This window comes from Delphinus delphis, chromosome 11, assembly GCF_949987515.2.
Source record: "Delphinus delphis chromosome 11, mDelDel1.2, whole genome shotgun sequence".
Lineage (NCBI taxonomy): Eukaryota > Metazoa > Chordata > Mammalia > Artiodactyla > Delphinidae > Delphinus > Delphinus delphis.
In genome coordinates this window covers 46931901-46959314 of record NC_082693.1, presented here as the reverse complement: position 1 = coordinate 46959314, position 27414 = coordinate 46931901, and the positions used below count along the sequence as shown (strand labels likewise).

Here is a 27414-nt window from a genome sequence, read left to right as displayed (position 1 = left end):
TTTCTAATATATATTCAGTCTCCATCATAGAATACTGTAGTATTCATTTAATAATCTAGGTCCATCAGTTCATTTCAATTAAGGAATTATTTTGTGCCTAGCACTTTGCTAGGCATTAAAGTTATTATAACTAAGATAATATCCTTGTCCACAAGGAGCTCACAGTCTAGTAAGAAATAGATAAATTTGAAAATACATTCAGAACCACAGGCAAAATATGTACTCCCACAGAGTAATTCAACATTTGGTTCCAAGTTAGTTATATAGTGAAACTTAAAAACCACAGTAGAGATTTTTCTAAAACATTTTGTCCCTATAATATCATAGTATAAATGAAAGTTCGGCAGTAAATGGTTCAGTAGTCAAACAAGCTTGCTTAAAAATGAAGTCGGAACATACTGAACTAAATAAACTTTTAAAATGATCAACAATATAATATATTCCTGATTTAAATAAATGTACACTATATTTATATTAAAAACAAAATACACATTTGTATGAAAATACCAGTTCTTTCATTTTTGGTTAATTTGGTCCCACATATTTTATTTGCCCAGTTCAGAACTACTACATGTACAAAAAGTACAGACATAAATATATATTCCAAGATCAAATCACAGTCACTTTAAGTACATTCATCTGTAAGAAGGCAAAAAGAAGAGGGTTCTATATTTAAACTTTGACAGGCACTAATATTAATTATTTTATACCTTTTTGATTTTTTTAAGAAAATGAAATATGTACAGTGATGACTTAGGTCATGTAAAAACAACTGATTGGATCACCTTTGGTGTCAAGCAAAGCTACCTTTCTCTTTAATTCACTAACATAGTAATTGTAGTTGATAGACCACGTGACAGTGTGACCATTTGTTCAGTGGTCTTGAAGATGCCTACAGAACAAACAAATCGACTACATTTAAATTTTTTTCACTTAAAACTCATAAAAATACAACCTAAAATATAATTTATATTTAAAAAATAATTCTATAGATTAACCCCTAAATCCAATCCCTAAAGATTTCTTGCAAAAGTTATCTAAGTTCAGCTATTGCCAAGGAATGCTTTATGTCTGTCTTATTAGAAACATGTCATTATGTATAACTTTTATCCCAATAATGTTACTTTTAATATTTGCCCAAATGTAATAATGGTATAAAAAAAAACATGTGTTGAAGAAATATAAGTAGTAAATGAAATGTTTTCCAAAATTCCTTAAAAATGGGGAATTATTCATTCTAGGAAATGTTAACCAACATGCTGGTTTAAAATATTTGGAGGAACATGCTTTTAAATAAAAAGCTTCAAATCGAATGTAAAAGTTTAGCAAATATTTGAAAAGATCCTGCTCTTCCATCTTCAAAAGAGGGATTTCTATGCCTAATATCTAAGTAATGTGCAATGCCATTCTTACCATCATTACTAAGAAAGAATCTTATGTTATTAAGTTGATGTACTCACTGTAGCTACAGACTCCACCCCGCCATCACAGTGACAATGCACATTTAGCATCTGGATGTCAGTTTAGCTGAATCTAACCAAACACATCCAGACATGTCACTGACTGTAAGTGTGTTTAAGGCCCTTTTTATGAAAAAGCTTACTGTGACACATCAGTTTATCAAAACTTTTATTAAAGTATGTTCTTAGTGTAAATATCCTTGATGAACTAAGCAAACAAATACTGAGTACAGATTCCTGTTTTTACACTTTTACAGAGTGAATTCCTATTAGCAACCACTCTTTCCCTTCACCAGGGATTTTACTTAGGAGTGTTTTTTTTTTTTTTTTTTTTTGAACGAAAGCAAAAGGGAAAAATCTAGAAATAAGATCTAGGTAAGATGGGGCTGCAAGTAGATGGTATCTCTAAAATAAAAGAAACTGTAGTCTTACTGTTGCCAGACACCTGTTGTAGATTTCAGTATTGTTTAAGTAGGTGAAATGACCATTTAGAAAGCAAGAACTTTTGAGATAGATTTTATTCTATTCTATTAACTCATCCTCAGATTCTTAGATCAAAAAATATGGTGGGGGTCTTCCCTTCTCCTCAAGGTTACACAATAGCGAAAATTTCTCACAAATTAATAATTTAGCAAACTTGTATTGCACACTCTGTGCTCTGGCATTATACTTTTAGAAAAGAAGTGAGTGAATAATGCTTCTAAAACAAAATATGAACATAAGCAAAATAAAAGGAATTAATGGAATATGGACACATGGATTCTATAAACAGGTTACTGCTGAGTATTATTTTAATGACTTACATATTGCTATAACAACAGATATTGTGCAAAATCCTTCATCCCAGTAGTTATTACGTCCAATTCACTTAGAATTATCTGCTGTGGGAATCAGCAAATATTTTTCAAATTACATTTATAAACGTCATTTTGCAAAGGATGATTCAATTAGGAGAAATGTATTCATTTTGGAAATAAAGGATTTATCAAGTAAGATTAGAATATGTGTTTCCAAGAAATATGTATTTAGCCTATAGAATTCACTATTACAAGTAGGATGGCTAATGGAGAAAAAAAGTGGGTTAGAAGTTAAAAGACCTGGTTCTATTTCCAAGACTGCATTTACTCAGAGGACATGTATATGTTTAGGCAAAGACCTTACCTGCTCTAGTCTTATTCTGTCAAAATGCAGATATCTAACAAACCTAACTTTAATATATCAAAACAAAAATGCAATACAAATCAAAACACAATTACATATAATGCTTAGAAAATAAACATTTTAGTTTACATGTCCTTTCTCACTAAATCCAGAAATATTCATGCTTTAGTTAGAAATAGAAAGCATGTGGCAGAAAAATAAAGTCCATTAAATAATATATCAGAAACCTGTACTCAAATGAACAAGTTATATAAACTGAGTTTAACTGAAAAACGTTTTTTTTAAGATGCATATAAATGTAAAACAACTAAAAACTCAGAATAAAACACTTAGAATATGTTTGAAAATTTCACCCTGAAATTCATATGCAATAAGAATCCCATTCTTTTGTTCATCTGAACAGAACTTTTTACTGACTTATGTCTTAATAGAATGTTGAATACCAATGTTTTCATACAGAGCTCTCTAGCTTATTTTGCCATATTTGAATTTGAAACAAAAAAAATTTTCTTTTTACCATGTAAAGAAAAATATTTGCTGATATGGTAATGAATTTATGGTCACAGAATCATAGTCTACTGAAATACTCCTGAATATTACTCACCTTATTAACAAGTACATATGAAGACTGAAAAACATGGAGATTATGCAAGTAGTGGAGATATAACTAAACCCACCAAAGAAACAAAAATGCTGCACTAAAAATGTCCATAATTAGATAAAAAATGCTAAAGAAGTTGGCCTAGACATTATGAAAAATGATGAAAGAAAAATAATTTTTAAAAATTATTTTAAAAAATAAGCATAGGGAAAAAAAGGAGGGGAGGAAGGTACATAGCATGGGGTTGGGATGGGATAAATAATTTGGTCTAAAAGTTTTCATATGTCCCACTAAAGTAAAAAATTCTTTTTTGCAATAATCCTTTTCCTCTTAAAGTAGAGACCTAAAGTTATGATTCTCATTGCTATAATAATTCTTTCATGAACTGAACATAAGTGAACTAAAGTGAAGGCAAAGCAGAAGACTAAGATAGACCAGATCATAGGACCTTGAAGCATTAAAACCTAAAGTTGTACAATTTGATAACAAAGAAGGGAAAATCAGAGCTACAAAAGAGAACGTGAACTCAGCAAATTATTCATTTTTTAAAAACTATCAATAAAGATAGTTTGTGATTTTGATTATACAGGCATTATAATTAATTACTAATAATTGGGCTTTTCAGGTTTTAAGTGCATTTCTCAAATGTGAGATCGTGCACATAAATATGTAGAAATCAAAACCTAAAAAATAAGTAGGATGAGTAAAGATTTAATTTCAATTTTTATCTCAATGATTTTGATGCTTTTTGGTATTGTGAATTGTCATGGCAAGAATCTAGTTGTTATAATGTATCTGTGATGTAATTGCATTGAAAGAGCCTACAGGATGACATACAATGATGCTATGCTGTGATGGTAAGATTTGTTTCTCAAAATTTCGGCACTTTAAGAGAGTTACAAACATCCAGAATAGTAAATGTCAAGGACAGGAAGATCGATTTTTCTAGATTCTTAAAAGTCATATTCAGTTATCTATTTATCATGCATAAGGAAGATTCATAATAACAAAAACTCTTCTAGAATATAAGCACCCTCCTTATCCAGGAAACCTCAAGCCTACAGTCACATGAGTTCCCTTACTGGTGAAGATGAGTGGTCTTAGCCAAAAGTATACACTGATGACTCCAGGAACATGGTCATTGCTGCAAACCCAATATATAGGACCAGATGCAGCATGAGTGACTTTGTGAAAGATGTATGACATTAGAAGTGCACCATCTGAAATAGAGCTAAAGAGAACAATATTCTAAGGATGCCAAAAGTCTAGAAGAAGAAGACAAAAGCAATGGCATTTGTTCTCTCTGTAGAACAAAGGGACGGAAAGGAGAATAACAATCCAGATGTTCAGGAAACTTGAAAAATTAGTTACAGTGTAGTGGCAGTTGCATTAAGTGATGCCAATAAATATATACTGTGTAGATGAACCAAATCTTTTGTATCTGATAAGATTTTTACAAATTTTTGGTAGGTTGGGATAATCCTATAAGTGAGAATCACTATAATTCTGAACATAATGTTTCATAGTAAGTACTTTTAATTTTTGAGTCATAATAAGTAGCAACTAATATGGGAATTACTTATCCATAAAGAAAATAGCATTTTTCCTCTAAACCCAACCTAAGGGAAAATATATTATGCCTGAGTCATATAAATATTTCATTATTTTTATTAAAAAAGGTCACATTGAAGCAATTACAGCTATTATATAATCATTACCATTATTTGGGATAATTTGCATTGGTTAGAAAAGCAGGCAAATTGAAATTATATATTCAGGTTATAGCAAATGCAGTCTCTAATAAACACTAAATAAATCATAATACAGATTGCAGTTGAATCTAATTGGTTTACCACAGTGTTTAATTTTTTTGTATCTATATTTTATCTACCATTGTATCTACAGCTTCTAGGGGGAGGTGACATGGCAGTGAACACCCTAGGGGCTCTTTCTGCTTTTAAGTAAACCTGAGTTTTTCTTCTGGTTCTGTCACATACTACCTTTTAACTTTGGGTAATTTGTGAACTTCTTTGTATATCTGTTTTTTGTTTTGTTTCACTCATCTATTATATCAGGCCAATAGCCTCTACCTATGATTCTATTTGAATATCAAATGGGCAAAATGCAGGAAACATAAATATCCATTCCCTTCCCACTTCACATCTTTTTTCCCTATTAATTTGAGCCTAACAATCATGATTATTTTGTTTTATTAAAAGCCTGCAACATTGTACATATAAGAGGGTTTTTTTTAAAGGTATTTTTGGATGGAAAATAAGTTTCAACTAACTGATTAAGTATATCTCTACATTTTATAACATCAATATAAAAACTTACATTTTCAGCATACGTCTTATGGTCTTTTTTTTCTGCCATGTACAGCCAGAGACGGATGAGTAAAAAATACCTAGATTTTTAAAGTGTACTTTCAAATATATCAAACCAAATTATTTTACTTATTTCCTAGTGTCCAGGGGAGACCCATGAGATAAGGTGGTTAGAACTTGGTACTAAAAGAAGTGAAATTTATGAGCCATGTCAATTTACACTGAGAAAACATCCTGTCTTCCAATGTGAAGGACACCAGAACCTGACCCAACTGCCTCTTAAATGTGTGCTGGTTGGCTCCAAAAAGGATCAAGAAAGAGGATGGGCATGTGTCAGGACATGTCTATATCCCATATTGCATTCATAAATTAGTGAAGGAACATTTAAGATTAAATGGTGAAAAATACGAGGAGTCTTGTTATCACAAATGGAAAAATACTTAAACTAGCCAGTGATCATGAATTATTTTGGTACCCAGGTTTATGATAACCTTCCTTCTGCACAATTCCATAACAGAAAAATGGACTGAAAGGTATTTTAATGGTTTCTGACTTTGCTTCACGGTGTCTTGATCATCTAAAACCTGTCATTCCCTTGGGGAAGAAATACTTTCTGACTAATCATTAATGGTTGCAGAAAGCCAACTATATTTTCTCCTTCGTTTAGGCAACTTTATAATAATAAATGTTCTAGGTTGATATTTTCTTCTCAATCTCTGAAAGATTCTGTTCAAGCAACAAATATTCTAACAAGTTCAAGAGATTTGGGAGAGTAAACAACTTGAAACATTTATTTTACCCTGAAACAATTCTGAAAACTGTATGTGAGTTTATATCACTGTTTCAAGTGTGTTGTGATTTAACTTTCAACATTTATGTATAGGAATTAAGAGGCATACATATTTGTAACTTTGTGCAGTGCTACTGTCAGGCATGACTATACATCATGTCATGTGCTTTGAATGTGCAATTTCACTTCCCTTTCTTTTTTTAACAATTTAATATAATCAGTGTTAGGAATGAAAAGTTAAAGAAGATGATCAAAGAGCAATAGAACAAATACAAATTGGTTTTGACTTGACAAGAACCTCATCAGCAAGTAAATAAACCTCCTTCCATGGAGAAAGCCACTGGAATGCACCCACCAGCAGGTGATAAAAAGGACTATGCCTTAGCCCTAAAACCCCATGATCATTACTTGTCCCAGAGGTCTATTATCTATATTAATTTAAATGTGTATCTTCAGAGAATTCAAGGCACTTTTTGGGAAACATTTAAGATTGGAAAGCTACCGAACAATTTATGATGTCACACTTTTTATGACAAGTCACAGTTGAATACAAACGCTAATAATATGAAAATAGCTCATTCAAGACTCAAGATTGGGTGAAACTAAATTAAGAACAAATATATATTGTCACATTTTCCCTGATTTATTTACCTATGGTATTGGCACATATTGTTTTAGTTAATATTTTAAAAATACAAATATCTTTATGTAAAAAAGTGAATGTTAATTGAAATATGGAATTTTATATAGCTTGCTAAACATGAGCCACATGCTTAAACAGTGCCTAAAGTTTACAAATCAAATCCCTAGTGTTAACTATCACAAATGCTTGGAATCCAAGCGCAATCCTAAAGGAAATAAGAATAGCACCTGCCTCTATTGCAATAATAATAGTAAGAAGAACGGCAGATTCCTTTTGACATCTTAAGAATGACATTACTTCAATAATCAAGAACTAAATTCTTTTTATTAATCATGACCTTAATTTAAACTTCAGATTTATAAAGGTGAATATTTATAACTTTATATCTAACGTATAAATTCTTTCTTGTTTAAAAGTACTTACTCAAAATGGTATTTATAGTTCTGAATGCACAGATCTATCATATGCCTCTGTATTCAAGAGTGATTCAGTCCCAAATGTTTTCATATAGTTATGAAAATGAGAAACTGCTAAATTAACCTGGGTTGGCATGTTGCAGGCTTCTTTCTCTCAAGTTATAAACTAAATCTACACTTTCCAAGTATATATCAAATCATACACAACCTCCAGTTCTAGAAGCCGTTTTTAAGTCTCCTGGTTTAGTTATGCTCGCGGAAAGCTTATCGGTAGAGGGTGGAATTTTCAAGTGCTACCTTTCCTATAATATGAGATATTTTCAGTGGCTGAGTAAAAAGCCTGTTTGGATTTCTGTTTTTTGCTTTTGCTTGTCATGGAGGAGAGGGAAATGAGAGAGCTTGGAGGGCTCACTATAAGCACCTCCCACTCTTAGCTTTACTCAGATGGATTACTGATAACAGTAACCCTCTGATCACCACTGTATGTTGGGAAAAATTAAAATTTTGCCTATGTGTAAGCCTGTCAACCAGGATTCCGGTTGATTCCACTTCGATGTCTCAGTTATAACAGTGAGTCTGAATTGAGTTTGGTTAAAAGAAGTCCCTGATTACTTTCTGGATTACTAACTAAAATCCTTTTAAAATCAATAGACAGCTCATTGCTAGGAGTCATTTAGGCTTTTAATTTGATTTACATATTAGTAAATTCTGAAAATTATTTGAGGGTTCTATTCACTAGCACCAGGTACTTGTGGTCCTCCTCAAAGAAATCACATGCATGCATGAATCAAATCAGACAATGCTCAGAAATAATAGTTTAAAATGGAGTTTTTTCAAATTTATTTCATATATGCATATGCTTTTTTTTTTGCAGCAGTTAGTTGTATTTTCAAATTAAGGCCACCCTCATTTTCACCCATGTTCTTATCTTTAAAATCCACACTGTAAAGTAGTGTGTGAGTGTCAGTGTGTGTATGTTCGGGTAAAATTCATTTCCTTCAATTCCATTTCACCCTTTAATAACAAATAAAAAATGAAATGTGGAGAGGATAGTCTTAACAGGATTAAACATACTCCTTCTAACTACTTAATCCAGTGGTTTGGGATTCAGATCTCTATAACCAAGATGGAAGTCACTGGAAGACTTTAAAATCATTTTAACCACCGCAGCCAGAGTCATGTATGGACATAAGCCCATTGCATGAATTCTTTATATGCTTAATCTCAAATTTTAACTGCCCAAATAAATTTTACAAAACAAACTTTTTAAAATTTTGCCATTAAGGAAAACCTCTTTTCCATACTTACTTATGACTCCTCATTTCAACTAAAAACCTTCTAATATGTTGGAAAAAAAATACTCGTAAGAAAGTCATAAACACTGAAATGAGAGATGTGATTCTTGTTAGATATTAGTTTCTCTTTCTGAGGGATTAACCCCTGATCCTTTTGCCGTTTGACTTTTGACACTAACATCAGGACTTCTGGATGGCTTCAAGGATTCAGATTCTTGGGACTCAGGTGTATGTGTTTTCTTCGTTGTCTCTTTCAGCGTTTCCTTTGCGAGCAGTCTGTAGTTGATAGCATTGCCAATGAGCAGCCACACGCTGGCTAGGACTACAATAGCTCCACAGGCCACATACATGTATTTATATTGTCCAGTTTCATCCACCAGTTTACCTAAGAGACAAAGAATGTCTTTTAAGACAGCATAATAAATCAGCCATAAAATGTTAACATTTGCAAATAAATTCTTCTCCACACTGCATATCTATTTCTTATTTAAGTTAATACTAAATGAGAGTTTAATAAAGAAAAAAATATTCTAGATTATGACTTCCACATATGCATAGTAAAGGCATTTACAGGCACATTCTGCATTATATTACTAGTATATTAAGTTTATTGAAAATTACTACCCTCAATAAAAGTGTACAACCAAGATAAGCTAGGTATATATGTGTTTGTGTATATATCCATAGATACATAAATGTGTGAGATACATTTTTAAACCTACATGTGTAGAAATACATATACATATTTACAAATGTAAACATATATATGAATAGATTTATAGCATACATATTGAGATTGCTTCAACCTTTCCACATTTACTATCTTTTCGATAAAGAGGAAAAATTACATTCTTTAGGACAAATTCAGAGGCTTTTATAAGGTTCCTAGTGGGGGTAATATTTACTAAATGCTTTCTCTATGCCTAGCACTAGGCTAAGTGCTTTATTTGTAATTTTGCATTTAATCCTTACAAGATCACTACGCAGTAATTTGACCATGGTTACGCAGCCAGTGAGTGAGTGGCAGGATCTGGGCTCTAACCAGTGTGTCTGCATCTTGTATTCTTAACTACTCTGTAAAATGGCTTCACCAAACCTCTTGGTTAAGTGTCATGTCACTTTTTAGGCTAATCACAGTTTTCCACTTTGTCTGAATCTAAATTATTAAGGCCAAACTAATCAGGAAGAAAGTTTTTGTTCCATTTGATTTTTTTTTTTAACATCTTTATTGGGGTATAATTGCTTTACAATGGTGTGTTAGTTTCTGCTTTATAACAAAGTGAATCAGTTATACATATACATATGTTCCCATATCTCTTCCCTCTTGCGTCTCCCTCCCTCCCACCCTCCCTATCCCACCCCTCCAGGCTGTCACAAAGCACCAAGCCAATATCCCTGTGCCATGCGGCTGCTTCCAACTAGCTATCTACCTTACTACGTTTGTTAGTGTGTATATGTCCATGACTCTCTCTCGCCCTGTCACAGCTCACCCTTCCCCCTCCCCATAACCTCAAGTCCGTTCTCTAGGAGGTCTGCGTCTTTATTCCTGCCTTACCCCTAGGTTCTTCAGGACATTTTTTTTTTCTTGAATTCCATATCCATTTGATATTGAGAACATTGAAAACCAAGCCTGCTGCCATATAATTGCAAAGCTTACTGACTTTTAAACACGCTTCAGTTTATACTGTTTGTGCTTAGTTTTGCCTCTTGCTTATGCAGGCATCTAATTCTTAACAATAATTCTGGCAAAATTTAGTATACACAAATCCATATTATTTATCATATGCATATTCCAGGTGATTCTGAAATACACCTATTTGTTTAGTCAGAATTTCCATCATTCTGGCTTCCCAGGTGAATTCTATCAAACATTTAGAGAAGAGCTAGCACCCATCCTCCTCAAACTCTTCCAAAAAATTGCAGAGGAAGAAACACTCCCAAACTCATTCTATGAGGCCATCACCCTGATACCAAAACCAGACAGAGATACTACAAAAACAGAAAATTACAGACCAATATCACTGATGAATATAGACGCAAAAATCCTCAACAAAATACTAGCAAACAGGATCCAACAGCACATTAGAAGGATCATACACTATGATCAAGTGGGATTTATCCCAGGGATGCAAGGATTCTTCAATATATTCAAATCAATCAATGTGATACACCATATTAACAAATTGAAGAATAAAAACCATATGATCATCTCAAGAGATGCAGAAAAAGCTTTTGACAAAACTCAACACCCATTTATGATAAAAACTCTCCAGAAAGTGGGCATAGAGGGAACCTCCCTCAACATAATAAAGGCCATATACGACAAACCCACAGCAGACATCATTCTCAATGGTGAAAAACTGAAAGCATTTCCACTAAGATCAGGAAAAAGACAAGGATGTCCACTCTTACCACTACTATTCAACATAGTTTTGGAAGTCCTAGCCACGGTAATCAGAGAAAAAAAAGAAATAAAAGGAATACAAATTGGAAAAGAAGAAGTAAAACTGTCACTGTTTGCAGATGACATGATACTATACATAGAGAATCCTAAAGATGCCACCAGAAAACTACTAGAGCTAATCAATGAATCTGGTAAAGTTGCAGGATACAAAATTAATGCACAGAAATCTCTTGCATTCCTATACACTAATGATGAAAAACCTGAAAGAGAAATTAAGGAAACACTCCCATTTACCACTGCAACAAAAAGAATAAAATACCTAGGAATAAACCTACCTAGGGAGACAAAAGACCTGTATACAGAAAACTATAAAACACTCATATAAGAAATTAAAGATGACACAAACAGATGGAGAGATATACCATGTTCTTGGATCGGAATAATCAATATTGTGAAAATGACTCTACTACCCAAAGCAATCTACAGATTCAATGCAATCCTTATCAAATTACCAATGGCATTTTTTAGGGAAGTAGCACAAAAAATCTTAAAATTTGTATGGAGACACAAAATACCCTGAATAGCCAAAGCAGTCTTGAGGGAAAAAAACGGGGCTTGAGGAATCAGACTTCCTGACTTCAGACTATACTACAAAGCCACAGTAATCAAGACAACATGGTACTGGCACTAAAACAGAAACATAGATCAATGGAACAAGATAGAAAGCCCAGAGATAAACCCATGCACCTATGGTCAACTAATCTATGACAAAGGAGGCAAGGATATACAATGGAGAAAAGACAGTCTCTTCAATAAGTGGTGCTGGGAAAACTGGACAGCTACATTTAAAAGAATGAAATTATAACACTCCCTAACACCATAAACAAAAATAAACTCAAAATGGATTAGAGACCTAAATGTAAGACTGAACACTATAAAACTCTTAGAGGAAAACATAGGAAGAACACCCTTTGACATAAATCACAGCAAGATCTTTTTTGATCCACCTCCTAGACTAATGGAAATAAAAACAAAAATAAACAAATGGGACCTAATGAAACTTCAAAGCTTTTGCACAGCAAAGGAAACCATAAACAAGACGAAAAGACATCCCTCAGAATGGGAGAAAATATTCACAAATGAATCAATGGATGAAGGATTAATCTCCAAAATATACAAACAGCTCATTCAGCTCAATATTAAAAAAACAACGCAGTCCAAAAATGGGCAGAAAACCTAAATAGACATTTCTCCAAAGAAGACATACAGATGGCCAAGAAGCACATGAAAAGCTGCTCAGCATCACTAATTATTAGAGAAATGCAAATCAAAACTACAGTGAGGTATCACCTCACACCAGTTAGAATGGGCATCATCAGAAAATCTACAAACAACAAATGCTGGAGCGGGTGTGGAGAAAAGGGAACCCTCTTCCACTTTTGGTGGGAATGTAAATTGATACAGCCACTATGGAGAACAGTATGGAGGTTCCTTAAAACACTAAAAATAGAATAACCATATGATCCAGCAATCCCACTACTGGGCATATAGCCAGAGAAAACCATAATTCAAAAAGATACATGCACCGCAATGTTCATTGCATCACTATTTATAATAGCCAGGTCATGGAAGCAACCTAAATGCCCATCGACAGACGAATGGATAAAGAGGATGTGGTAATATATACAATGGAATATTACTCAGCCATAAAAAGGAACAAAATTGGGTCATTTGTTGAGACGTGGATGGATCTAGAGACTGTCATACAGAGTGAAGTAAGTCAGATAGAGAAAAACAAATATCGTATGTTAATGCATGTATGTGGATCCTAGAAAAATGGTACAGATGAACCGGTTTGCAGGGCAGAAGTTGAGACACAGATGTAGAGAACAAACGTATGGACAGGAAGTGGGGAAAGCCGTGGGGGGGTGGGGATGGTGGTGTGATGAATTGGGCAATTGGGTTTAACATGTATACACTGATGTGTATAAAATTGATAACTAATAAGAACCTGCTGTATAAAAAAATAAATAAAATTAAATTAAAAAAATAATAATTTCCATCACTCTGACAAGAATCTAGTTAGTGGCTTGTTATTAAATTTAGCTACTTGTGAAATTATTTACTTCAACAAAGTTTTCTGCTTTAATTAGGTAAATGTTAGAATGGACTTATTGGAGTTAATTTGAGTAAGTACGATATATACATAAAAAACAGAACAAAAATTGTGTAATTTAATTTTCCATTCTAACTTTAGTCAAATATTCCTATTCATACAATGATTATTACATATCTAAATACAAAAACATTAGGTCTTTTGCCCCATCAGAATTATATCATCACTTTGTATTGCCAAATCAACATAGTTTCTAAATGTTTTGGGAATTTTTAGCATCAAGAAAGCAGATATGATTTCCAAAACTAAAGTTTCAGCTCTTTTTGAATGTAGCAGTGGAAGTTCGAGTTGAAAAAAATAAAAATAAAAATCATGCTCTCCCTGCCTTTCACTGTTGTACTAACAAGACTAGTAGCAGCAGCAGCAACTGTGTAAGAAGTAACTGCAACAACAGCGATTCATTCGAAAATATTTATTGAGTGCCTACTATAAGCCAGATGCCATGCTAGCAGTGACTGAATGCTATAGAGGAAAAGCCAGTCTAAAAGTCAAGGAATATCAGGGATAACAGAAGGCAGAAACAGGATAAAAAAAAGGCTACTCTGTTATGGCTATAGCCTGAAAGCTTCAACAATGAGCCTCAAATCAATTACTGCCACTGATCCCACTGGTGCAATAGTTTGGCAATATTAACAAAATAAGCCCTCAAGGATACTGAAATTGATGTAAATATTATTAAAATAGGTCTCAGCCCAGGTAGAAATGGCCAAATCAGATTCATTCATTTCCATAGCACCCATCCACTATGCCTATTGAGCTGACTTGATATTTTTTCATCCCACCATGGCTGGTGAAATAGATTTTTCTCTGTTGATACTAAGAATTTTATTGGTAATGAATAGACTTCTAAAACCCATTTGGGAAAACTAATTCTGTATGAAAAGATAGGCATATATTGGCCAAAATGAATAAGACCTACTGGCTTCATTCACTTTGAAAATTGTTTTGGTGCCCTGGCATATCTATAATGAGAGATATACCATCCAAAGCATCTGTACTAGATACCAGAGGACAGTCCTGGTGGACAGAAAAAGTCAACAACTATACCACTCATTCCTGACCAAATGAAAAAGCAAAAGGTACATGTCAGTGGTGCCTTAAGATTAACAATTTAAGCATGAATTTTCCCACTTTCAAAATGATTCCTTGATGTCATGTAGGAAGACTTTAAACACTGATTTTAAATACACGAAAAAAATTTATGTTTAGCCCAGCAATTATTGTGACCATTAGGGGGCAGGCCAAGAGGTCTAAGTAAATACCTACATTTAGCATTAACTAAAGCAATGCTATACAGTGATTACTGAAAAAGACTGGACAACAAAAAGTATTTAATATTTATAACATTTAAGTCTAACACTAAACAAAGTCTTAACTTCAAAAATGAACTTATACATATGTCTTTACTCAGTACCCTTACTACATAATTTAGCATAGAGATTTTTTATAGGCATCACTGACGGTATTTTAGATCTTAAAAACTAAAGGTAATTGTTATAAATATGGAATATAAGTATCTGATCAAGAAAATGACTTTGAATGAACTTCCCTTCATTCTTGCATTCCTATTCATATATTCCAATTAGTGATATTATAAAAGTATTCCTTCCTTAAGCATATAACAAATTCTATATTAATATAACCAATAAGAAAACAGGGGCTTCTCTGGTGGCGCAGTGGTTGAGAGTCCGCCTGCTGATGCAGGGGACACGGGGTCGTGCCCCGGTCTGGGAAGATCCCACATGCCGCGGAGCGGCTGGGCCCGTGAGCCATGGCCGCTGAGCCTGCGCGTCCGGAGCCTGTGCTCCGCAACGGGAGAGGCCACAACAGTGAGAGACCCGCATACCGCAAAAAACAAACAAACAAACAAACAAACAAAAAACAGATCTTGACCTTTTGAGAGCATTACTTCAAATTTTTGACTCATTTTAATAAAAAAGAGAAATCTGTTTATCAATGATAAAATAAAGTGGAATTTTATTTTTATGATACATTTTTTAAAAACACAAAACAAGTTGATATAGGTAAAAACCTGAAAATTATGCTAATTATCAGTCTAATTTAAATTCTTAAGTTCATAACTCCAGGCTCTGAATGAAATTTTTGTCTAAAATAGACTAATTAGGAAATTTAAAAACACATAGTAAAGGCTAAAATTAACACACCACAGTCTTTTAGGCAATTAGTATCTATTATTACAAACCACATTTTACACTACAAAGAAAGTCTTGGTTAGTGGATATTAATTTTATGCTTTTTGCTTTACTTGATGAGAAATATTCTTACCAGCAAGAGGAGGACCAAGAAGGACGGGGCAACACTCCACAACTGTGACGAGACCCACAGCACTGGAAAATCTTTGCGCGCCAACAAGGTCCATGAGACTTTCAAAGAGGATACTGCTAACGCTCCCAAATCCAAGGCCAAAAAATACAGCATACACCACCAGGCTTGTGTAGTCCTCAGCCAACGGGCACAGGAGATGACACACTCCATTGAACAAAATCGCAAAACTGAAGAAGTACTGGATTCGGGGTCGGATTAATTTGGAGTTTGCAATGAATCCTACAGTAGGTCTGGCAAACATATCAACAAAAGCCATAACAGACAGCAAGAAAGCTGCAGAATATTCATCAATTCCTTTGTCTTTAGCATATGGAGCCAAGAATATAATGGGGGCAAAGAACCCCAGAAACATAATGACATTTCCAGATAAGTATATCAGAAATCCCCTGTGCTTAAAAAGAGAGAAATCTAAATACTTATCAATTTTTGCGCATATTGATTTCTTCCTATGTCTTTTCTTCATGCCTGGATCAGTCACTTTTTCATCAGCCTTTTGTTTAGACTTCTTAGTAGTTAGTTTGGGTCCAACAGGTCTCATAAGGGACCCAGCCACACAGGAGTTCAACAGTAAACCTCCCAAAATCAAGAAGCTTCCTTTCCAGCCATAAGTATTAAAGAGGTACTGATTGAAAGGAGCCAGTGTACTTAGGAAAACAGGACTTCCTGCCATTGCGAGGCCACTCGCCATAGGCCGTTTCTTATAGAAGTACTTGCCAAGGATTGTTAAGGCGGGTTGCAGGTTGAAGGCTAGACCTAAACCTAAAAAAAACAAAAGGAAGAAAAACACAAACACATTATGCCACTCAAAAGAAATTACTCCTCAAAATGTACATTCAAGTGAAAATGGCAGAACTAAAAATGCAACAGCACGTAGTAATTTTTAATAATTATGTATTATCAATAGGATGGCACGTAAACAAAAAGGTTCTCATAACTGGACACCTGAGAGGCATGACAGGTTCATATTCCTTTCTTTTTAAAACACAAAAATAAAACCAAGAACTTCTACTTCTGTTGCAATAATCATAGAATAGGTTGAAACCGGGACAGAATTCATTCGTTCTTAGTTACAATCACTTAATTCCACAAACAAATTAACCTCTCTCTATATTTATATACACATATAGAGAATAAATATCTTCCTTGTGGGCAAGAGTGCACTTAAAATGTGAATACTTTCTTTCAGAGTGGAATAGAGTGAACAGACTAAAAAAGTTGTCATTTATAAATAATCTTAGGTCTCCCAGAGATATTTCTTTCAAAGCTATGCAAATAATAAAAAAGAGTAATCAATTCATGCCATCGATTTCATGCTCTTTATCCCTCACATTCCACATTTCATGACTACAGAGGTACATGCGTATTAACTAAAAACTAAGTAACTTTTGTTTTGCTTGAAACATATTCTCATTTCAGGGATTAAAGCTGATTGTTTATATGAGTCAAAAGTTTCTACTGTTTCTAGGGACACCTTGACAGTGTTGAGTATTGCCTTTGAGAAATGAATTACTTCTTATAGCTCTCCAAGGTACTATTTGGCAACAGAAACAAATGTTTGTTTAAAAAGTAAATACAATTGATTTATACAAACTGTTGATACCTCTCTTTCCCCTTTAGCCTGGGCATTATTCTGCATTATTTTAGGATCTATAGAAGTAGGAATTCTTCTGCATTTACCAGTTTACGTAAATTGAGACAGTATTGCAAATTGGTTAAGTATTAAGATTCTGGAACACTGAGTTCTGAGTACAAGTACTTACTGCACACCTCTAATACAAATTAATACAAATAGTTGTATTAAGTATTTGTAATAGGGTTTCTAAAAACTGACAAGAAGGAACCAAGAACATGCTTTGGAGAGTGACAGGGCAGTGTGCTCTCTGATTCTACCTCAGCCATACTTGTGATGTATGCAGAATGAGTGTAATTAGATCCAACATTTAAATAATAAAACTATGGGCAGCAGCTTGTAAGTGGAAGAACACAAATTAAAACCCAGGAATTGAGTTTCCAAGTTCAGACTTCTTTAACTTAAGCCATCCTCCCTGCCTGTGCCCCCATTCTGTCACCGGGAATTTTGCTTTCAGATGTTAATGCCAGTTCTCCTTAGGAGATTGTGGTCATCTATTTCCTGTCTGGCATATGGTAAAAGGAACAGGAGATTTGAAATCAAAAGATCTAAATCTGGGCATCCCTGGTGGTGCAGTGGTTGAGAGTCCACCTGCCGATGCAGGGGACACGGGTTCGTGTCCCGGTCTGGGAAGATCCCACATGCCGCGGAGCGGCTGGGCCCGTGAGCTATGGCCGCTGAGCCTGCGCGTCCGGAGCCTGTGCTCTGCAACGGGAGAGGCCACAACAGTGAGAGGCCCGCCTACTGCAAAAAAAAAAAGATCTAAATCTGCCTCGACTACTTACCTACGTGTACTACTGGGTAAATACTTAGTCTTGAGTTCCAATTCCGTCAATAACAAAAAAGGATTTTGCTAAAATCGAGTAAGGTTTAGAACTTTAAGATGTTATATAATGATGATGTGATTATTATTATATGCTAATATTTATTTAAAAGTGACAAAATGCTGGGTACTCTCTGTAAAGTACCATATATTCATTTTTTACATTAATCATGACAACAACTCCCAAAGGAAAGAGGTATTATTTTCCCATTTTAAAGACAGAGAGACTGAGGCATACGGGGGTTTATTTATCCATGATCACAGGGCTCATGTGTGCTGAGTCAGGTTTAAAAGCTAGACCTGTCTGATTTCAGACACCAATAAGTTTTGGCTGATAATGACTTAAGATAAATCCCTTATAGGTATATTTAATGGCTGACTAGAAGCACCAAAGCCGTTAAGGCCCAAAGGAAGGGAACTGAAGCTAGAATAACATAAAATGCTATTGTTATTTGTGACACAGTAACATCAAAACCATCTTTTCCCTAATACATCTACTTGTGGGCCCAGCCTGAATTCTGTGGCCAAGTGACATATGGCTGACCCTTGAACAGTGTGGGGTTTAGGAGGGCCCACTCTCTGCATAGCTAAAAATCTATGTATCATTTATAGCCATCTCTCCTCAGGATTCAACCAAACATGGATCCATGGATCCTGTAGTACCGTGGACCCCTGCAGTTCAAACCCATGTTGTTCAAGGTCACCTGTATGTAGTATTTCTGCACAAAGGAAAGGGCATTCACTCCACCATGACAGTTCTTAGATATAAGAAGATTCTCATTTAAAATGTCAAAGGAGGGACTTCCCTGGTGATCCAGTGGTTAAGAATCCGCCTTCCAATGCAGGGGATGCGGGTTTGATCCCTGGTCGGGAAACTAAGATCCCACATGCCACAGGGCAACTAAGCCCGCAGGCCACAACTACTGAGCCCGTGTGCTGTAGAGCCCGCATGACACAACTAGAGAGAAGCCCACGCGCCATAATGAAGAGCTCGTGCACCATAATGAAAGATCCTGCATACCGCAACTAAGATCTGACACAGCCAAATAAATAAATAAATATTTTAAAAAATGTCAAAGGTGTTTTACCATATCAAAAAAGAAGAGAGTTGTCCATAGGTTGTAAAGAGAAAGATTTTAACATCACTATTACTGTAGGCTTTAATACATCTAATTTTTTAATCAAATAATACATTAATGCAAGGTTAGACTGATCTAAAGTCATAAAAAGAGAAATACATTTACCTTTTTATCTGTGGGCAAAAGGAAATGATTCAATTTCTTTATATGTTGAAGTCTAATTTTTCTTAAAATTCTGAGTGTAGATTTGTGTAATGCAATTTACTGCTGAGGCTAATAAAGATAGTATTTTCCAAATGTACATATGCAGGTCAGCTAGCGTCTACCGACATGCATGAGAAGCAACTATAATCAAGTGACGGGATGTCATTTTAAAATATTTGTCTTTAGTGGCAAATGTGCCTTTCAGAGCTTTTAAACAGAATCCTTTAGTAAGAAAAAGAAGGGATATCCATGCAGAGCTCTACCACTAATCAAAATACAGGCAACAACAATTCTATTGTTAAAGCTAATCAGTGAATCCAGGAAATATCTTTTTGGCACCATTTTTAACCTAGTATGAGTGATAAGTCAGACACTAATAGTAATAAGTAATGAAAATATTTTCTTTAATGAAGCTATTTATATGCCAGGAAGTCTGTGTCCACAAGTCTGGCTGAATATTAAATGTTGAAACTGTAAAAACAAACCAAAGAGGTTTTCTTTTTGACATTTACATCATAACACATAACATGTCTGATAACTTGCTGTTTCCATTGCTTGAAATTTGATTGGCCAGCCTATAGCCAGTATTTTGATGTACCAGAGGACATTACTTTAAGATAGCGTCTGATATAAAAAAGAAATTCAAAGGAAACAATAAGAATATTCTATTGCTCGTGCTTCTGACAGAGCTTTGTAAACAACAGGGACTGTTAAGAAGAAAATAAGATGAAAACAAAACTTGACTTACCACAAATGAATCCCATGGTGATGTAAAGCTGTATTACGCTGGTACTAAAAGAGGCTGTGACCATTCCCAAACAGCATAACAAACCTCCTACCATCACCACTGGCCGGCTACCGTATTTATTCACCAAAACACTACTTATGGGACCTGAGGTAGAGAGGACATTAAGAAATATTCAGTTGCTGGGTTATTATTTATTAATTTATTTGTTATTCGTAACATTTGTTAATTTTGAAATTTGAGAAAGCACATTTTAATGATTAAAGAAAAATATTAGGTCACATGGAATGTCATGAAAACTTTTTAATACTTTCCAATCAATTTGACTGGTTATCTTTACCCATATATATACAAGCACATAAAATAATAAATTAGAATTGTTTAACACAGAGTTTGTTAGGACCATAATTATTCAACTTTTGATGGAAAAGTTTTTCAACAGGACATAGCTAAACTGCCTAAATATCCTAATAAATGCAGGTAAATTTACCTAACAAAAATCTAGGGATTATATAAATGACTTGTCTGTTAGAATTTTATTTTCTAGAATAATGTATGTTTGTACACACACATATGTCCTTAATTGCAGCTGAATTTTTTTTATTATACTCCACTGTGACTTTTCTTTAATACTATATTTTTTTTATTCTAAGTCACCAACTGTTTACATACCTCATTATATTAGAAATGAGGATGTCTTACACTGATGGTCTCTTAACAATTCCTGTCCATCGGGGGGCAGTCATAGGTAGTATGTTGCTACCATGGCTTAGGTATGCTTGAATTTGGTTGTTATTTCTGTGGCTTGGTTAGATAATGGAAATTCCTCATATTTCAGTCAGACCATTTAAGGACCATTTGAAAAAGGAAATGAATATGAATCCTGATTGTTGTTTGAAAAAGCTTCTGTTGATACATTCCGGTAAGGTCAAGAAAGTACCACCATCGAAATTTACAGAACGGGTGCAGCAGTTTAGATAGAACTGCCAGAGAAAATGGCGGCTCTCTCTATTAAGACAGGCTGCCTCACCAGCAAAGGGAAAAATCTTAATGTGGGAAACATGAACATCGAGCGCTCTGACTCAAAACGTACTGTAGAAGAGCTAGATACTAAACAGGATGAAGTTTTAGGAATGCCTTATGCAATGTATTTAACATACATTTTCTGATATATTTGTATGTGTGTGTGTGCACATATAAATATTCAGGAGTGATTAAAATGATTAAAATAATCTATGTCTAAAAAAGCTCTTTTAGTAATTATAAAATAAAAATCTAAATATTAAGAAAGAGTTGGTGTGTCTTATTTTAACGTGCAGCATTTTTTTCTTTAGTGGTACTTCATAAAATAGTGGTGCAACTTAACAATCGAGGCTATCTTAGATTCTTTGAAAGTCCGTATACCACTTTATAAGACCTGTCCAAGTGTGAATTATTTGCTTTGACATTTCCTTCTTAACTTAAAATTATATTTCATCTGAAACTAGGGGCACTGCTTTGAGGAAAAAAATTACATTAGGTCAGAATTCTCAGTCCAGTTTTTAGCCTAGAAAAAATTAACTAATTTTTAGTTAATATTAAAACTTAAAAATTTGCATTTCATTTGAGAGCTTCTACATGGATGAGATTGAGATTCAGTTGTCAATACAACCTTATTCTTTCACACAACTATACTTAATATTTTTATTCTTTACCTATAAATATAAATACTCGTGGCCAGTCTTTAATATTACTCCACAATATCTTTTGAAAGGATATCGATAATAACACATAATTTTAGAAAAAGAACTCAAAAACAAAATACCACATTTTGCATTTAATATCAAACAAAATAAACCTAAAAAGGGCCATATATAAGACAGCTCTATAAGAACAGCAGGGTTAGAGGAAAAAACTCAATGAAAATTGTACAAGGTGATGTGAAAAGAATAGAATTCTGTCCCTAATATGGTAAAACTCATCTGAAGAAATTATATATATATATAATATATATTATTATATATAAAATATAGTTATTTATTATAACGTATACATTGGTTTAGGAAATAAACATTTTAATTAAAAGCATGAAGTTAAATTCAAATAGCCTTTCTGAGAGCGGGAGAGTCAGAATCAATTGATTAGCTTGATTAATTACTGAATTTAGGTGTCAATTCCTTGTCTTAAAACTACTTAACCAATTCAATTCAACTCAGATCAGTTCAATGCAGTATTTCTTGAGCTCCTGGTATAAAGCCAGTTGACAGACTCCAAGGATAAAATAATAAAAGCACAAATATAATCCTGAATGCATTATTTTCCAGAGGAAAAAATAATCAACAAAGTTATTTTAAGAACTGTGATGGATGCTTTGATAAATACTAGATTATCAGAATGAATTCAAACGCATTTATCAATACTTGGACTAATAACAATTTCTTCCCAGTATCACTGATATTACATATGATATTACATATTCCATTTTCTACGTGATGCCCACATAACTAACAAACTGATTACTATATTCTATAAATGTGTTTGCCTAAATAGTGTAAATTTAAATTTGAAAATAGTCTATGAATCACAACCTCATTTGCAATGTATGGGAAATAATTATAGCTATAGATTGGGACAACCACGTCAAAGCTGTGTCCCATTACTGTGACTGATTAAGAGTAGCCACTAAAGACAACATTGAGAGGTGTTGGCACTTCTTTTGAGCAAGCTTTGATAAATTCTACAGTGGTATCAGTCAAGATGCAATGAGAGTTCTAATTTTAACAAGTAACTTTATTTTAAATTATATATCTTAGTTAAATGATATCCTGTAAGGGATATGTTTACATAATTATATGTAATCTTTTTCTAGCACAAAAAAGATATACTTCATAAGTGATTTATTTAGAAATAATCAACACTCCATACCCCTTAATATTAAATGCTTATAAAATGTCATAAATTACTTCTACTTTGTAATAGTTGTGGAGGCAAAATTAAAATTATGATACAGAATAAAATAAGCTTATTTTGTAAAAAATCTCTAAATGCTTAATATTAGCCCGAGGAGACATCTAACATTAGATGTAAAACACAACACCATCTGACATCTCTCTCCGACCTTAAAAGCAACTCGGTTTATTGTATTAACAAGAAAAATGAAGTTTCAAGGAAATAAATTCTCATCACACATGATTTTTTTGTGGTTTTTTTTTTTTTTTTTTTTTTTGTGGTACGCGGGCCTCTCACTGTTGTGGCCTCTCGCGTTGCGGAGCACAGGCTCCGGACGCACAGGCTAAGCGACCATGGCTCACGGGCCCAGCCACTCCGTGGCATGTGGGATCTTCCCGGACCTGGGCACGAACCCGTGTCCCCTGCACCGGCAGGCGGACTCTCAACCACTGCGCCACCAGGGAAGCCCCTCCAAGTATTCTTTGCGCACATTTTATATAAGTTCTAGCATGTTATAAAGTTCCATGGAGTAGTAACAATTAGTATTCTCTACTTATTCCAGAGTATAAATAGTCATCATCAGAGAAATCATAACATATTTAAGTGAGTCCTCCCTTGGCTAACACTCTTTGTTATTGATTGTGCTTCCATTTTCTCCTACTTCCTCTTTTGGGAGAACATTGATTCCTTCCAGGAATCTGCTTTTTACTGTGCAGCCACGTGCTCAGAGAATTAAACTCTGTATTGAGGTGGGAGTCACTCCTGATTGACTAAGACAGCCAATCATGGTAATCTCATTCCCTTCTCCACTGACTGTGTTAGGGCTGGGTTTAGGACACAGTTCTGGCCAGTGAGTGGAAATCTATTAGCAATTTCTGGGAACAGTTTTCCTTTGCTTAAAAGGAGTTACCAGGAAATCCCTAAAAGTTGTCTCATTTGCATATGTTGCCTTGAACCACAACAGCCATCCTGTGAACAGAAAGAGAGCTGGCCTGAAGAAAAAGCTGAAACACAGAAGCTATCAGTTCCAAGAGTATCACAGTAGACTTGGAACCCGAATGATGCCATTCTATGGTTACCCTATATTTAAAATTCTTATTAAATGAGGTAATGTGTTTAGTTAGTGTGGAAGGCTATTGAGTATTCACCTTGAAAGCATCCCAGCAGATAAACCTGTAGTAAAATAGATGACTTTTCCTTAAATATTGTGGTATAATGATTTGGAAATACCAAGAATAATTAGAATAAAAAGGTTTGGTTCAATCACATGTCCAACTGAGAAGCTGTTGTTCAATTTTACTTTGAAGAATTGGGTATTTTGTTCGATAGCTTGTTTTACAGGTTTCCTGAAATAAGTGGCATGCAAATTTATTGCATTACACACATTCATAAATTAAATGAGAGTTTTAAGTTGACAAGGGTTTATTGGTGTTCTGAACTTCATGGCGATTTAAATAAAATATGACATTGTCTTTGTGTTTAGCTTACATTTAACCTCTTTACACAAACTATCTTCACACACACACACACACACAGACACACACTCTCACACACACTTAATTCACAATACAATTTTTTAAAAGGTTAAGAATGGTCTTTGAAGTCTCATTATTTACAATTAATTGTGGGGCATATACTTTCTAATCTATGTAACTTTGCTGTTAATCCAGAAGACAATATTATCCAAAAAAGCTACATTAAGACATTTTATATCTTTTGGCATCATCTAGAACCTCTATGGGTGGATCCAGCTATATTAGTGTTCACAAAGCAAGCGTAAATGAATGAATGAAAAAGCCCCATTTTTAACAAATAAACTGTGTATGTTCTGAATGAGGAAACAACAAGCTCCAGAAAATACCATATGCTACTTGTAGCAACAGCACCTGCAGTGAAGACACGCAGAAAGAGAATTAACTGGATATATGAGATGCAAACACTGGTTTTCAGAAGCAAACATCACAATACTCCAGGAAAAGAGAAAGGTATTTGTAGTATATTTTGATTTTAAAAAGATTTTTGAAAATCTTATACAGAATGTAGGAAATAATATAAAAAACAAAGGAGTAACTGTAAACATCTAGAAATATGAGTTTAAATTGAGAAGTATATTAATCATTCGATACAGAAAAGGGAGAAGTTAGACAAATACAAAATAAGTTTAATATCACTAAAATAGAAGCCAAGTGTGGATTTTTGGAGTAGAAATGGAAACTCAAGAGAAGAGGGATAATACAGATGAGGAAGTTAAAACTAGAGTCGTGAATAGTAACCCAAAGAAGGGACAAGACGGGCAAATGTGTAACACCTGAGATACTTGATAGGCATGAGAATCAAATCTCAGAAAATGAAGATTTTTTTATGGAAAAATATGAAAAAGGAGTATCTCTAAACATGGATAGATGCTGATAAGGTAATTAAATCAATGTGCTAAAGTATAAAGAACAGAGAATACGTTAGAGAAAAGCAGAATAATGGAAATATAAATCCACTTCTCCAAAACAAACAAAAGTATGTTTTTCAAAAGTTAATGAATTTGACATAAATTCTGAGGGTTTCTAAGAACAGATTAGAATAGATTATTAAAGGAATTTTTATGAAAATCTAGAATAAGAAACTGTGATCACCCAGCATGTTTATCAACTAAAGCTAAAATCATTTCTTTCTGTACATTCATGTCAAAGAAATACAGACAATAGCACATCAATCTTTTCAAGACATTTTAGCATATCCCTAATGAAATTCTAACACACAACATGGAAAAACAGGTTGAATTTAGGACTAATAGATATATTAGGAGAACGGTAATGATTAATATTAACCTAGATTATAGGAAGTGTTCTGTGGTCCACCAATTAATATTGGCAAGTCCCACCCAGGTCAACATCCTTGTGCTGACTTGAAGTAACAGAGATGTTGTGACTACCAAAAGCAAAAACAAAACAGAAAAACAAAAACTCCACCTACATTATCAGAGGTGATTTTAAAAAACTGTATGTATTTAAGGTGTACAACATGTTTTGATATGTGTATACATTGTGAAATGGCTACCATAGTCAAGCTAATTAAATACCCATCACCTCACATAGTTACTGTTTGAGTGTGTGTGTGTGTGTGGTGAGAACACCTGAGATCTACTCTCTTAGCAAATTTGAAGTGTACAGTACCTTATTATTAACTAAGTCACCATGTGATGTATTAGATCTCCAGAATTATTCAACTTGTAATGGAAAGTTGGTACCCTTGACCAACATCTCATTTCCTCCATTCTCCTAAGCCCCTGGCAACCCCCGTTCCACTCTGCTTCTATGAGTCCAACTTTTTCAGATTCCACATATAAGTGAGATCGTGCAGTATTTGTCTTTCTATGCCTGGCTTCACTAAGCACAATGTCCTGCAGGTTCATCATGCTGTTGCATATGACAGGATTTCCCTCTTTTGTAGGCTGGATAATATTCCATTTTATATATATGCCACATTTTCTATATCTATTCATCCATTAATGGACACTTAGGTTGGCTACTGTGAATAATACAATGAACATGAGAGTGCAGATATCTCTTTGAGATAGTGACTTTATTTCCTTCAGATATGTACCCAAAAGTGGGATTACTGGATCATATGGTAGCTCCATTTTAAATTTTTTGAGGAACTTCCATATTGTTTTCCATAATGCCTATAACAATTTACATTCCCACCAGCAGTATACAAGGGTTCCCTTTTCTCCACATTCTCACAAGCATTTATTATTTCTTGTCTTTTTGATAACAAACATTCTAAGGGTTGTGAGATAATATCATTGTGATTTTGATATACTTTTTTTTCCATCAGAGCTTCTTAACTGAGATAAAATCTATTCTTTGTAGGGGACAGTTGGCAATGTTAGAGAACACATCTGTTTTCATTAGAATTTGGAGCACTTTTAATGTTTGATGGATGGGATCAGAGATGTTAATCTTCCTGCAATGTGCAAGATCCATAACACAAAGAATTGTCCAAACCCAAATTCCATTAAGCTCCCACTGAAATACTCTGGGCTAGATAAATAGAAGTGGATTATTTGAAGAGGAGAGTTATTTCACACATGAACACTTGATATAATGTTATACAAGGAACGGTCGAAAAAAATGTATATATTTATCTTGGATAAAGATGATTTAGGAAAAACAATAGCTTTCTTTCATTATCTGAAAAAGTTTCAATTGAGAGTTAGTAGACAGGACAAAAGTTAGAGAAGGTTGATTTTTGTATAGGAAAGATATTTTAAATTATTTGAAAGGGAGTTACTTGGCCTTAAACTGTTCAAGCAGAAGTATGTGACCACATGTTAAGAATATTGTAGAGGGACTTAAGAACTGAAGGTTGGTTAGACATTTATGTTTTTTC

General features: G+C 34.1%; 1 protein-coding gene across 11 annotated transcripts in view; it reads right to left on the bottom strand.

Annotated features, from left to right (window-relative positions):
- Positions 1-7661: 7661 nt before the first annotated feature.
- Positions 7662-27414, bottom strand: part of SLC16A7 (solute carrier family 16 member 7) — a 160318-nt gene continuing 140565 nt past the window's right edge. For all 11 annotated transcript variants that reach the window (XM_060025128.1, XM_060025136.1, XM_060025127.1 and 8 more), the window contains 3 exons: positions 20104-20247; positions 15560-16378; positions 7662-9078 (listed from right to left, as the gene is read on the bottom strand). In XM_060025128.1, the coding sequence (XP_059881111.1) occupies positions 8804-9078; positions 15560-16378; positions 20104-20247 (1238 nt within the window). In that variant the 3' untranslated portion in view covers positions 7662-8803. The remainder of the gene's footprint in view (positions 9079-15559; positions 16379-20103; positions 20248-27414) is intronic.